Source organism: Myripristis murdjan, chromosome 6 (genome assembly GCF_902150065.1).
Source record: "Myripristis murdjan chromosome 6, fMyrMur1.1, whole genome shotgun sequence".
In the NCBI taxonomy this organism is placed as follows: domain Eukaryota; kingdom Metazoa; phylum Chordata; class Actinopteri; order Holocentriformes; family Holocentridae; genus Myripristis; species Myripristis murdjan.
In genome coordinates this window covers 4,204,913-4,219,247 of record NC_043985.1, presented here as the reverse complement: position 1 = coordinate 4,219,247, position 14,335 = coordinate 4,204,913, and the positions used below count along the sequence as shown (strand labels likewise).

General features: G+C 39.4%; 2 protein-coding genes across 3 annotated transcripts in view; both read right to left on the bottom strand.

Moving 5' to 3' along the window:
• The window catches only part of ptprbl (protein tyrosine phosphatase receptor type B, like), a 31,542-nt gene extending 23,606 nt beyond the window's left edge, over nucleotides 1-7,936 (bottom strand). The window contains exons 1-3 of one of the 2 annotated variants that reach the window (XM_030053582.1): nucleotides 7,747-7,936; nucleotides 4,654-4,930; nucleotides 1,465-1,776 (exon numbers count right to left, since the gene is read on the bottom strand). In XM_030053582.1, coding sequence (XP_029909442.1) covers nucleotides 1,465-1,776; nucleotides 4,654-4,930; nucleotides 7,747-7,884 — 727 coding nt within the window. In that variant the 5' untranslated portion in view covers nucleotides 7,885-7,936. Of the gene's footprint in view, nucleotides 1-1,464; nucleotides 1,777-4,653; nucleotides 4,931-5,031; nucleotides 5,518-7,746 lie in introns of those variants that run through there. The other variant, XM_030053583.1, reaches the window with a different exon arrangement.
• Nucleotides 7,884-13,613, bottom strand: LOC115360434 (mucin-2-like). Its single transcript, XM_030053353.1, has 4 exons — nucleotides 13,532-13,613; nucleotides 10,950-11,351; nucleotides 8,029-9,479; nucleotides 7,884-7,904 (listed from the first exon to the last, which is right to left on the bottom strand). Exons 1-4 carry the CDS (start codon nucleotides 13,602-13,604, stop codon nucleotides 7,884-7,886), a joined length of 1,947 nt encoding a protein of 648 aa, XP_029909213.1. The 5' UTR covers nucleotides 13,605-13,613.
• Between the last annotated feature and the right edge of the window lie 722 nt (nucleotides 13,614-14,335).

The window sequence follows — 14,335 nt, the reverse complement described above, 5'->3', positions numbered from 1 at the left end:
CCTACACAATCACCTACAATTAGCACACACTTGGTGCTAGTTCTCAACAAATCAAAATTAATTTGGTGGATGCTCATTTGCCAGTTATTATTACTGTTTTCCTTGTATATATTTTCTTTCTCTTCTTCATCACATACTTAACTATGTTGTACTGTAGCCTATATTTAGTGCATTAAGAAATGCCTCAAGTACCTTTCATTTTCCACAATCTTTTCATTTTCCTTTTTTTTTGTTTAGTTTTTTTTTTCAAAATTGTGTCCTATTTTTCAGTTTACGATGTTTGTTGCTATCTGTTTCTCATCTGTAACAGTTCCAAAATTAGCACACATTCCAAATTAGCACACATCTCAGCATCATAAAATAACACAAGGCACACCACTCCAGGTCTTGTGTTTAAATGCAAAGTATCTCAGTGTACTATTTTGTGCCTTAAAACACTCCTCAGGAAGTGTTTTGGGATATTCAGAAGCCTAAAATAAACAAAGCCAGTGATTTTTTTTTCTGACCAGCTTCCTTTTATCAGTGCATAAACAACCTATAGGGCAATTATATTCCACAAAAGCGAGGTCAGAAGGCTCAGGATATATATGAATACACGCGTAAACACTAAACGTTCCCACGTAGACACCTGTACTTAAAACAATGCAGGCTACTGTACTTGATTCCGGACATGTATCACATTGCATCCTGTGTCCATGCATATGAACATGATTTCCAGGCAGTAGCATACATTCAGTGAAGTGTTAGACATGCCAGGATTTTCATAATATCTTTATGAAGGGCTAAGGTGGTATTACCCTAGTGTGTGCGGACCAAGCACACTCGAAACATCTAATAATAATCTCAACAGGTCAATCAAGATGAAAGCTATGATTCCTTACTGATGGATCCCAAACCAGGTCATAGTGTGTTTAGCATATTTGTGGAGACGGTGACCATAGAAACATCAAAACCTTACATCTTCTGAGTGGTTTGTCGAACTCTAGAGTGCTCGCTCCTTGATTTCAGCTTGTTGAGCCGGGTGAGAACCAGTAACCACTCTGAAAATGTGAGTCTTGTTTGAGGAAAGCTGAGGTTCATTTCGCTAGGACTAAGGAAGTCAACTTGAACAACTACAGGAAATTAGCTGAAAACACAGTGTATAGGTAGAGGGAGAAAAGGATGTTGACATCTGAAACTCAGCAGTTCCTCATGCTTGGAATATTTAACATAACAAAATGAAGTCTAGTGTGATGCTCTTCTATGGCTCCTTCTTTATGTGTCTTAATTGGTTTGAACACCAGAGCAAAGAACACAGACATATCCTTTGTATTTAGCTAAAACTACAAAGACTAAAATTGGATTTGTGATCAGATTTGATGGAGGGAAGAGGTATTTTTACTCTTTCAGATGATTAAGACATGGATTGTTAATGGTCTCCTAGAGTTTTGTACATTGACTTTATTTCAGAAAGCAGACCCTCACCTGTAGCAGCAGTGACCTGGACCGGCGGAGCACTCTTGTTCCCAGCTTTTGCCACCAAACTAAGAGTGTACAGGGTACCAGCGATGAGGGCACTAAAGCCTGACTGGGTGGCGGCGGTGCCCATGATTCGTGTACTGTGACTGGATCCAGTGCTACTGTCCTCCAGTGTGAGATCATACCAGTCCACATGGCCAGGGGAAGGTGGCCAAGAGGCCCGCAGGCCTGAGGTACCACTCTGGACCTGAGATTCGCTCTTGTACTGGGCCTGAGCCTGATCCATCTGGATGTCCAGCCAAGCCGGGCTAATGGGGTCTAAGAGAGAAAATATGTTGTTTAGTCAAGACAAAAAATGAGAGCTGAACCAATGGATCCCTTTCAACCTCTGTGTGAACGTAGAGTCTAGTTCCAGTTGTTTATTTGTCCTGGCTCGACATGGGGGAATTGTTAGATGTCGAGCAAGAAATGCTAGGTCACCAATTGCCTTACCAGGAAAGGAAATACAAACAAACACACGGCACCTCGCCTTCCAACCTGTTTACATCTGTTTTGTATCGTCTCACAGTTCACTGTGATGATGTAGATGTGTGCCTTGATGATGTCAGTCGCTTTTTTCTCTCATCATTACATTTGTTACCGTTTTCCCCAAAGCCAGCTGAATCACTAACGCTACATAAAACTGGATCTAGTGCCATGCAGATCCTGTTTTCCCATATTTGGGTTCTAGTTCTTGTTTCTTGTCGCACAGTGGAAAAGGGCACATTATGGATTATTTGTGAAGCTGTAAGTCATCTTAAGATATTTGCATAGAAAATAGTCTTCATGTTGATACAAGCAGCAGCCTTTTTTTTAAAATAGTGAACACTGGGTAAATTTGTCCCCAAAACAAATCAATATTACTTTGGAAACAATGCCTTCATATGAATTAGTGTTTGAACTTACGACTGTTTCTGACACTGGCTCACTGGGTCTGAGAAAGGGAATTGTTTGGGTTTTTCACTTCATCTAGGCTAATGAAGAACATTTCAAAGCATTAAAACATTTAGCAGTGTGATTGGTTTTGAAGAACCTCCTTCCATCGTCTACACCTTTGCTTGATTGCATAAAGGTCAATTAAACTTTTTTTTTTTTTATGATGTTACACAACAGCAGCGTAAGTGCATGGAAGGTCTCTGTGTATATCCTGCCTTTGTGCTCCAGCTGAAGGCCAGCAGCAGCGGTGATGTAGGAGGTTGATAAGATTGTTTTGGTAGCTTAAAGAATGTGGCATTTTTTGCTGGGAGACCTGCATGTGTCTCGAGCAAGTGCGGACTTGGACAGGAAACCGCCAAAAAAAAAAAAAAAAAGAAAGAAAAAAGAAAATGCAGCAGAGCACAGAGGGACAGGGCCGACCCCCTTCGCATACATGCAGCTCAATCCTCAACTACAGCCCTCTCTTAATAATGGCTTCCTTTCCCAAAGGAGTGTTCGTTGCTTCCTAAGGAATCCTGTGGCAGGTCAGCGAAACCCCAAGGACAATGTTCAAAACTAATGCCACAAATTCTGAACCCATGAAAAAAACACTAGAAGATAGATTAGTTTCATAATACCATGCCAAAAATATAACATCTGGATGATATAATTAATTGCATTTTTGAAATATTGAGCAAGAGCATAGTTCTTCCTCAAAAAATACATTTAAACTCAACAAATGGAGTTAGGCTTGCAACTCATTATGTGGCAAAAGTATTTGCAATAAATGCTGTGATTTCAGTGAATTGGCTACAAAGATTTTTTTTTTATTTTTATCATCACTAACTGTTTTAACATCACCCCTAAAATGTAAAAAAAAAAAAAAAAAAAAAAAAAAAAAAAAAGTGGTGTTTCAATGCAGATTTCTCAGTCTAATCTATGTACACTACAAAAACAAACATGAAGGCCTCCTGTATCCGTTGGTTCAGAGAAACAATACGAGGCGGGAAGTGGCTCAGGGGAGACGGGGAGATGTGTCTGGAAACAAACACTTAAGATTAGATGCACCCTATTGTTACTGAGCTCTTACTCCGCAAGCTCAGATGATCTTAGCAGCACTGAGTGTCCCAGCCAGGGCACTCTGACAGACTAGCAGCCAAAAAAGGTTTTCTGGCAACACTTTCTTGGCAGCACACCGAGGTTGTGGCCTTGACAATGTACAAAGGATGTACAGAGAAGCATTTAATGAAAAGGAGGAGGCAGGATGGGACATTAACTTTTTGCCCCCTGGTCAGAGTGGGTGGTAAATCACAAAAATCATTGGCCACTTCTGTTTTACCATCTAGGATTTTTTGCGTTTGGGCTGACTATCTTTGTGACACATAAACCTTTAAAGCATTTTAAACAAGACAACCTGTGCCAAGTGAATATATATTATAAATTACACTGTTATTGTATTGGTTTATGTACGGCCGCTATCCAGTGGGACACAAACTACATTGTTAATATTATTTAAAAATTTCAAGAAGTAATACAGGCTTGAGAAATGCCAAATCTGTCCATAACGCTTCAGTTGAACATGTTATTTGATCATATTTTGGCCTAGGTAAAAAAAAAAAAAAAGGGGGGGAAAATATATTAATGAATTTCATCTCTGTGAAAGCCAACAATAAACCAATACTACTGATCAGCAGTGGATTACTTACAAATACGCATCTTTAGCTGGCCAACAATTAATATTTTCAGAAATGAATAAGCATTCCATTTCATTTGAAGGTCTAGTATTTCCATCCTTGCCCTTTTAAAGTTTTTCAGGAGACAAAAGTATTTGTAAGAAAAACTTCTTGTCATTAAACAGTGACCTGGTAAATTTTCAGTGACCTGGGGACCCACTTTCCCCCTGGGGATAGTTTGTTTACAATAACATCACACATTTTTTAACATACAATTTTTTTTAACATGCTTTAATTTAATATTTATCTTTCAAAAACTAACTACATACTGCACCTTAAAATACCTTTCGCTGTGCATGAGTAAAATGTGCACAGGGTGTATATAGAGTACAGAGTATAAAAGTTTATCTATCTATCTATCTATCTATCTATCTATCTATCTATCTATCTATATGTTTATACACACACACACAGAGATAGATAGATAGATAGATAGATAGATAGATAGATAGTCTTAGCCCGGATTAAATTTCATCAGGGCACACTAGTTCACCCGGCTGGGTCTTACCTGTGCGCACTGATATGTTGGCCCTCTCTCCATCCCTCTTGGAGATCACTGCTAAATGGTGCAAAGTCCCGGGGTCCAGATCGCTGATCTTGCAGACATACACGTTACTGAACTCTCCATATGGATCACAGCTGGTGACATCGGCCTGACTGGTTTGATTGAAAACTGTAAAGTTGCAGACTTGGCCCGTTGTGCTTAGTTTTACAACAACAGTATCCGAGTTGGCGTTGATTTCTGTAAAGTTGACGGCGCACTTGACAGCCTCTGTAGTCTGGATCTGAAAGGCATGAGGAGGAAAACAGGTAAGCGAGAACAACCGAAAGACTCAAAGAAAGAGGAAAAAAACTATCAAAATGTCCTACAGTACCTATAACTCACCCTGTGAAAGCTCCACAATAAACCAAGTATCAAATAACTTGTTGCGCATTTGGGCATTGCGGTCGTTGGTTTAAATCCGTCCGTTCATTTAACAACAAAGACACAGATGATATTCCAAGATTAGCTGTCATAACTAGTATCTAAAATTAGGGAAATGTGTCAGCCCTTCACAAATTAGCCACATGAGACGCGCACCACAGCTTGGCACGTCGTGCGTAAAGTGAGCTGCCAACGCGTCCACGCTGCCCAGACACATCTACATCCTTTCTTCCACAACCTGAAGCATCACCGGCGTCAAGTTTAGATGACGAGGTCTAGTTAAAAAGGCATTTCACTGCACAACATCAGCTGTGCTGACAGAGTAAGTCTTGTCGGGAAATATCAAACATCCACCCTCACATCTGAGTTTTTTTTTTTTTTTTTTTTTTTTTTTTTTTTTACGGTAAATCTCCTCAGAAATAGCCTCCTTCAGTTGTCAGCATATATCAAATCTGTACACACACTTTTCTCTAAGGGCTCCATCTATCTTAAACTTTCACTAAACTCTGAAACAGAAGCAGGCAGCCTCTCTCCCGCCGACACCCCACCCTTCTTTCCTTCCTGCCTGCCCTGAACTTTCTCTGCGGACCTCCAGCATCAAACTAACTACAATCAATTAGGCAGCATCAACTATTGTTATGTTTGAATAAGAGTTATGAATTTCCCAGCAGGAAACAGCCTTAGATCCAGTGCCAAAAACAATGCTCAAAAATAGCACAGATACGTTAACATTAGGTGCAATCATACATTTTAATAGTTCACATATGATGCTTATGATTAGTCCAGTCCATGTTTGTGAACATGAACAACTCTCCTAAAGCCAGAAGAAGCCAGAGAGCTCAAAACTTTAAAGCCGCCAACAGATTTTCCAAAGCACATTTGAGCATTTGACATCAAAGTACATTTACATTTTAAGCATTTTTCTGATGTTCATGTCAGGAGTGACTTAGGGTTTCAGTGAATAAATAAATAAATTGGTGAAATGGTGTCTTACTCACACTTTGACAGGGCATAGCTGCCGACAAAGAACACTGGTTGTGGGATGGTTTCTATTAAACCTCTACAGCCTGGCCACCTTATAATCAACCCTGATCTGGGATCATTTATCATCACACTCACACAGTGTCCTCTATGAAGCCTCATATGTCCAATTTCCCACTGGGTAATTGTTAATATTTCATTTTTTGATCACTTTATTATTTATTATCATCATTGTCATATCATGGTTTCTGTGTTAAAATTGATATGATAAGCTGGTGTCACGGGATTGCTGTGTTGCTGTGGAAAGGGGTAAAACTGTAAACCTTGGGGAACTTACTATCAACCTCTATCATTTTATGCAAAATGCATGCAAAGTCTTTGTAAACTTGTTTTTAAAACTGCTTAATCTTCAAACAGTAACTGCACTGACATGCACACAGTAACGTAGTGCTTACTGTTACTCTGGTAGTGAGAGTAATTGCACGTTTGAGTACCCCCTGTTTACCAGTTGTTTTTACTACCTGTTTATCAGTTGTTTTATTAAAATATTATTATTCTGTGATTAATATTCTTATTAGCACTTGATACTGTAAAAAAAAAACACAGTATCATTTAACTTTTTTTAAGTAAGGCCCTTCTCCTTACATGTGTCATGGATAAAAGGTCCCATTTTCACACTCTAACACTAAAGAAATTCAATAAATGACTGAATAGATTAAGTGCCCTTTCTCCTTTAGGCTACAACTGACAATAATAGCCTATTTTTGCTCCTGCTTTGTTTTTTCTGTTGTTGCTATGTTACAAGTCATCCAGTGCTGAGACTGAAAGGGTTTCAATACTGGCTGGTAAAAACAACAACAAAAAGACTTATTGCCAAGTATAGGTCACTTGAAAATGTATTCTATTTGTCAAACTCAGGGTTACGTGTTACAAAGTAACGCATTACTGTAATCATATTACATTCGTCTGTAACACAGTAATGCAACACTCTACTGTTCCTAAATTCAGTAATCACATTACAGTTACAAGTCAAACAATTGTGGCATTACTTGCGCTACATAAGTTCTTCAATCATCTGCATAATTGGTGGATAGAAAAAAAAACAGTCTAACACATCTTCATGCATGCCTGTGCAACATTCTCCTGACTTCTGACCTCTTGCACTTTGGCTAGAGTTTGTGCAGGAGATAGGCTAAAATGGCTGATCACTGGCTTTGCTGTCAGCTTTGTGGTGTTACTTTATTAAAGAGCATAAAAGAAATATCTTTTGTATGTCCTTCATATTAGGATAGGGGTTTGTGCCAATACGTAGGCATATGTAAGGTTTAACATTAAATTGTCAACTGGCAATTGACAATGCGTCTCAGGTGATGTTGTGGAGTAACACATAAGTATTGTAATGAGTAGTGTGATGAATTACTCTCCACAGGAAGAGACAGAATAAAGTAATGCATTATTTGTTTAAAAAGTAACAAGTAATTGTAATGCATTGCTTTTTTTTGAGTGACATCCCCACCACTGGTCAAACTTCTTTTAACTTACCAATTCCCTAAACAAGCCTGGCAAACCAGTGTTTAAAATCCTACTGGTTGCCAACAGAAGTCCATTCAATGTTTTTATAAAAGGAGCTCAGCATTGTAACAGTTACACCTGGTTTCTCTCAAAGATCAAATCATAAATGCCATTGTTACTTACTGGTGCAGCAGTTGTTAACGTTGTTGTCGCAGCCAGAAGTGCAGTTGTTGTCGGAACATCAGTTGTGGGAGGAGCCGTGGTTGTGGTTGTGGTTGTTGTTGTTATTGTTGGGATTGTTGTGGTAGCTGCAAGAGTCATTACACTGGCTGTGGTGGTGGCTATGGTTGTTATGGGTGTGGTTGTTGTGGGGGTAGTTGTTGTAGGCATGGTTGTTATGGGTGTGGTTGTTGTGGGGGTAGTTGTTGTGGGCATGGTTGTTATGGGTGTGGTGGTTGTGGGGGCAGTTGTTGTAGGCATGGTTGTTATGGGTGTGGTGGTTGTGGAGGTAGTTGTTGTAGGCATGGTTGTTATGGGTGTGGTGGTTGTGGAGGTAGTTGTGGGTGTAGTTGTTGTGGACATGGTTGTTATGAGTGTGGTTGTTGTTGGGGTAGTTGTTGTGGGCATGGTTGTTATGGGTGTTGTTGTTGTTGGGGTAGTTGTTGTGGGCATAGTTGTTATGGGTGTGGTTGTTGAGGGTGTAGTTGTTTGTGTAGTTGTTGTGGTCATGGTTGTTACGAGTGTACTTGTGAGCATGGGAGATTTTGGTGCGGTTGTTGTGGGTATTCTTACTGGAGTGGTAGCAGGTGTGTTTTTGGTGGTACTGGGTGTGGTTATGATAATGGGGGAAGATGTAAGGGTGATGGTGGGTTTGGTTTTGGTGACAATGTGTGTATTTGTTGGGTTGTCAGTGGATGTGGTTGATGGGGTGGTGTCAGGTGTGGGTATTGAAGTGGTGGGTATGACTGGGGGAGCTGTAGAGGTGGCTCTTGGCGTAGCTGTGATCGGGGCTGCTGCAGAAATCGCTGGCACGTTGGGAGTTGCGATGCTTGAGAGTGTCGAGGATGAGGGTAGGTTCAAGCCAGTCGTAAGTATAGTTTTGGAAGCTGTAGATGGGGTTTGAGGCATCGATGTCAGGCCTGTAATGATGGTTGATTTAGGTGATAATTCTCCCGTCAAAGGCGCATGAGAAGTTGTTGAAGGATCTGTCATTGTGGATAGGATTGCAGTGGATGTGGGTATCTTATCGCTATTGTTGTTATTATAGGTAGTTGAAAGTATGGTGGCTGCATTTGACTTCATGTCAGAAATATCAGATAAACCAACAGTAGCAGTGACTCCAGCACCAGAAGACACAGATGTAACCTCAGAGGTAGCTGCTGAATCTGTCTTGCCACTTGTGTTTGGCACTGAGGAAATTGTAGAGGAAACCAAAGTGACAGCTGCGGCTGCAGTTGACATGGGCTTATCTCCAAGAGAGGAAGTGGAAACTCCTTGGTGTGCTAGGTCTTTGGCTTTGGTCCCAAGCTCTGGGGCATTTCTGGTTGAAGCAATCGCTGATACATCCATGGATCGGTCAGTCATGAACATAGGTGGGCTTGACGACACAATATGGCTGCTGTTCAAAACTGACAGCTCTGTGACAGACGTTGAGATACCAGGAATGGTGTCTGTCGTTACTGACCTCCTAGTTCGAGCTTTGGTTATCTCATTTACATATGTTGCAGCCATGTTAGGTATTGTGCTGAGGGCTTTTGAAGTTGCAACTTGTCGGGTGGTCCTGTGGATTTTTACTGTATTTGATGAGTGTTCATTAATAACAGTAATGGCAGGAGTTTTCATGGTGTGGATGGTGCTGGTGAATTCCTTTGCTTCATGTGTCGAAGAATACAGTGTGGTGGAGATGGAGGTTGTGCCTGGAAAACAAAGACAAAAGTGCTTTTGAAAATTTGAAAAAAAAAAAGACCACACAGAGATTATTGTACATTCTATGCCCACATGTATATCCAGTTCCTTGACATATCATTACGTGTCCTGTTGTTGTTGCACTGAAATTTTCTTTGTTGTTTAAATTTTAATCAAGGTGCAGTTAGCTACTTTTCTCTATTCATTACTTTACTGTATTTTTATATATGCCCCAGGAATATTAGCAGTCCCAAATGCCAATTTAAAGGGATCATAATGAAATAGTGGATAGAAAAAAAAAAAATAAAAATAGAGTCCATACAAAAAAAAGGGTTATAACAATTCTTGCAGAGATTTAAGATTTAGGTTATTTAAGAGAGGCCAAATTCAAGATGCAATACTTTACTCAAGTGATAGCAATTTGCCGAACAACTGAGACAAAATAAGACAAGGAATATCATGTATGTCCTAAAGAAGCTTGTTGAAATGTAATACTTTGTGGAAAATGAATGAAAGAAATATTTATGATTGCTCTGTTTGCTCTTAAAGAAGAAGGATGAGCAGTCCATTTTGAAAAAGTAAGAGGCTTCACTTCCTTCCAAGCCCTGCACATTTTGTCTTTGACTGGCATCGAAGAAAAGCACAGAGCAGGTAGAACTGAGACATGAAACTGAGACACGGACAGAAGCATGAAATAAACTGAAAAAGGTGTAGGTACATTCAAAACGTACTCTATGTGTTTTGGATCAAATGGTTAGTCAAGTGGAGGCTTTTAGGTTTGAGATTTCCCCATTTTACATGTAAGGTGAGCTATGGCCAGCAACTGCAGGACACTGCCTTTTTTAGCAGAACATCATGTCCTGAGTCCTTGGAGTGAAATGGTGATCATGTCAATATAAGAATTTCCTGCCACCATGTGTTTCACTGGACAGAAATATCACTGCCTTCTGGCATGTTGTCGGGGTACATCACGGCCGAGATGCTCTCTCAGACCTCTTTGTGACTGAGTCCGAAAGGAAGAACACTGCTGACGTTTTTCCTGACTGACTGAGTGGGCTAATAGTGCGCTGACAACAATGCTAGGGAAGTCGGTATCAGGAGTGTCATCCTCTGCCTCTTGAGCCAAAGGATGACTGATTGAGGGAGAGGCTCGGCGAGACAACCTGAGTCACATAGACAGATCAATCACAGTGTTTGGCAAATTCCTCATCAAGATCATTTATACTGCATTTTTACATCTGGCCTACCACTGTTTACCTACTTTACAAGCAATAAATTGTAAGGAAGTCAAGGGCCATAAGATCACAGTGCTCTAACAATATTCCTGTGACTCTGGAATGATCATATAAATATTTTCAATCATATAACTTGAAACATTATGCACTTCAGCTTTTGAGGTATTCATATGCTAGGAAGGGTTTGCTTAATCCACACCATGAAGCCAGCATCAACCCTCAATGATTGTTCCTGCTTCCACTCACCTGTACCTGGACATAAAGACGTCATCATTTCTTTCCCTCCTGAATCAACATCATATTTGGTCCAATTTGAATACTGCGGGTCTCCTCGGATTACAAGCCGTAAGCCCTGTTTCTTCAGGTACATTGGTGTCTTTGCCAATCCGAACGCTCCCTTCATGCCATAGCAATTCCACGCTGGTGCGTCTGTGCAGCTGCTGAGCTTAACAAGACGGGCGTGGCGTGGCAGGTTGGGATTTGGATCAGCCCAGAGACACTGGGAGGACTGAGCATGTGTCAGTCTCCCAGCGCCTGTCCACTCCCAGTGCTGTGCAGGGTCTGTGGCATCACACTGGCCCAAGATAACCGTCTGTCTGCGGGTCACCAGACACAACCTCTTCGGGGTCTGCATGACGAGAAAACCCGCTGAAAAGACATAAGTCCACATCACCAAAGGAGTCTCACTTTACTCTATGCTGTGGTATGAAAATAAATCCAGTTTTTGAGACTACTGATCAGATCACCTGTTCAAAATGTCTTTTCTGGGGCCCAGTGTTCCCTCAGTGTAACTTTTTCTTACTCCAGTTTCAAACATCATTTTATTTGTTATGTACTGCACAGATCATGCATTTTTGTTAAACCAGAGGGCATGGACATCATGTAAGTTTAAAATGAAATATCAGCATAAGTCAACATACAGTAGCTGATGTAGCCAGGTTTATATTTGGAACTGTGACAAGTGAACAACCAATGCATTCATCCACTGTGCATAGTGATTTTTAGTTTTGCACTGTCTCACTCACCACTTTCACTTTCAATGGAAAAGTACAATAAAATAGAAAATATCAAAAAACTATTTTTCTATTCCGGTCCATGTAAATTTTACCAGTCCCTAGTAAAGAAACTGCCAGATGTAGCCACATAACAGTTACAGTTATTTATCTTTTAGCTTTAGAGCTTGCAATTTATATATATATATATATATATATATATATATATATATATATATATATATATATATATATATATATATATAAATATATATATATATATATATATATATATTTTTTTTTTTTTTTTTTTTTTTTCTCACTTTTGAAATAATGTCAGCTGCCAGCTATTGGTTAGCATGATGTATGCCAACGGTTTACCATAGAGCCAACAGTCCACAATGAAAAAATGTATGATTTTAGCTTCCCAACACATTTTTTGTTCAATGTCTGTGGTGCCATTGCTTTTTTGATGTTTGATACTGATGAAGAAGTGAGGCAAGAAAAAATGGGGTGGGATACAAACCAGGATGTCACAATTACTTGCTATGTACCTTAGATAAATGAACCATCAAGACAATCCTGTCCTCATCACTTGACAGGTATGTTAGTTAGTCTCCCAGAAATGTAGTTATTCTTTGAAGCAATGAGCCATGAGGATCCAGTTTAGGCATAAAGAGATTTTAAAACAACTAGCTGGTGTTTTTCAGCACAAATGAAGAGGAGTAAAATCCTCTTGTTGCTCTAAAATCACCATAAATAAAAGTCAGTGGTGTCTTATGCCTTTCATAATGCAGTCATTAGTTGTAGACCTAAGTTACCAACCTATCAGCTCTAAAGAAATTCAGTCCAACTTTAGATTTGGCTTCTATATTCATTTGTGGTAATGAAAGTGAGTTCCCACACAATGACTGACATCCATGCTATCAACATATAGTAGCTGGCAACTAGTCCAGAATAAGACTCTCAGTGAATCATAGCAGGAGAAGCTGGTCCAACCCCACTGAGGAACTACAGCAATCCTATAATCATCTCTACAATGATTCTATTCACATTTCAGAGCAAAAATATGTACACAAGGTTCTATGGAAATGTAATAGTGATAGCATAGAAGCTGAAAATTGTTATTAATGATAAAAAGGGAAGAGTTTTTTCAGTTTGATTCACTCACTTTCACTGGAGGCAGCTGTGTGAGAACTTTCTGATTTTCATGCTTTCAACTTTCATTTCGTCAAACATGTGACTTAGGATAAAACTGTGGTGCCTATGATTACTGTGTCACAAATTTCAAAGCAGCTGACTTTTACAAATATTTGGAAAAAGTGCCATTTTAACAAAAAAATAAATAATGTGCTTTTATTTTAAATTTACATTTTTTTTAAGCCAACTTCATATGAAGCTGTGATTTGATTATAGGTCACTGTCACTGTCTGTGTCACATTGTCCCAGGCATTTTAATGAAACACATTAATTTAAGACCTCATATAAAAAAAGAGTTACCCCATCAGTTGTTATAGAAACTAGTTGGGTTTAATTTTATAACTTAGCACGTACATTTCAAGCAGAATCTAACAGTCTTACATAAATAATAATAAAATGAGTATAGAAGTAAGAAGTTCTAATCTTTTCAAAGTTTTGACAGCCAACAGGCCCTGTTACTTCAAACTGCATTTAATCCACACCAAGTGTTGTTTGAGTGACCCTTCTTTGTACGCAGATAAGGATGAACTCTCCAGTTTCCGTATTTGGCTATCGTCTCTCTGTATGAACCTGTACCTTCTCCAAATGCCCAAATCATTTTCCAAAACACTCTCACAGAGTCACAGCGATACTTACATGCAGAGCTGAATCGCAGAAGCACAAATATAACAAAAAACAAAGTATCCATTTTACTCTGGGACAGTTTCATGCGTCTACCAGGTTCAGATGAGCAGAATAGAAGTGTTGAAGGGAAGTGTGCCGTTCTGGGGAGGAAAAAGTCAGCGAGCAGCGCTTCCTTCTATTCAATTGTTTTGGAGGTTTCATAGTAAAGGACCCTCAGTGCTGCTCACCGACGTGGAAATGCTCTTCTGTCAGAAATGCCAAAGCACATCCCAGATGTCCAGTTGTTCTAACAACTCTGAGGAAGAAAACATTCAAAAAGACACGCAAACAGTAGAGATGCTGCATGTAGTGATGAAAGAGCAGTTATTACACTCACTTCCCAATACACACAACAACACACTGACAAGAAAATGAGCTCCTGCTTTGTTTTATTATCATTTTACAACAAGCATATACAGCATTTATCACACTGTAGTTAGTGTACTGCCACAGATTATACATGTCAACTTTTTCTGTGACTCATTTTGTAATTATGTCCACAGCACATTTGAACAATGAGAATCTATTTTTACAAACAATTGAGTCTTGGAGGTGTTTTGTATTGACAGAACGCTAACACAATAAAGTAATACCCATGCAACTGAAGTGTCATACCAAAATGCTATATATTGTGGCAAAAATGCTACCTGAAATTCATCATTCTAAAGGCAAAATTCTGCACAAGTAACCTCTTGACTCCTTTAATAGTAATAATTGCAATGTGTTTTACTTTGATTCCAACAGTTTGTAACAGCTGCCCATTCCTTTAAAATGCTG

Coding starts and splice junctions, on each gene's coding strand:
- LOC115360434 (XM_030053353.1), bottom strand. CDS start 13,604: ATGAAACTGTCCCAGAGTAAAATGGATACTTTGTTTTTTGTTATATTT. Junction 9,480..10,949: donor GTCTTTATGTCCAGGTACAG/GTGAGTGGAAGC, acceptor TTTGTTTTCCAG/GCACAACCTCCATCTCCACC. Junction 7,905..8,028: donor CAACCATGCCTACAACAACT/GCCCCCACAACC, acceptor TAACAACCATAG/CCACCACCACAGCCAGTGTA.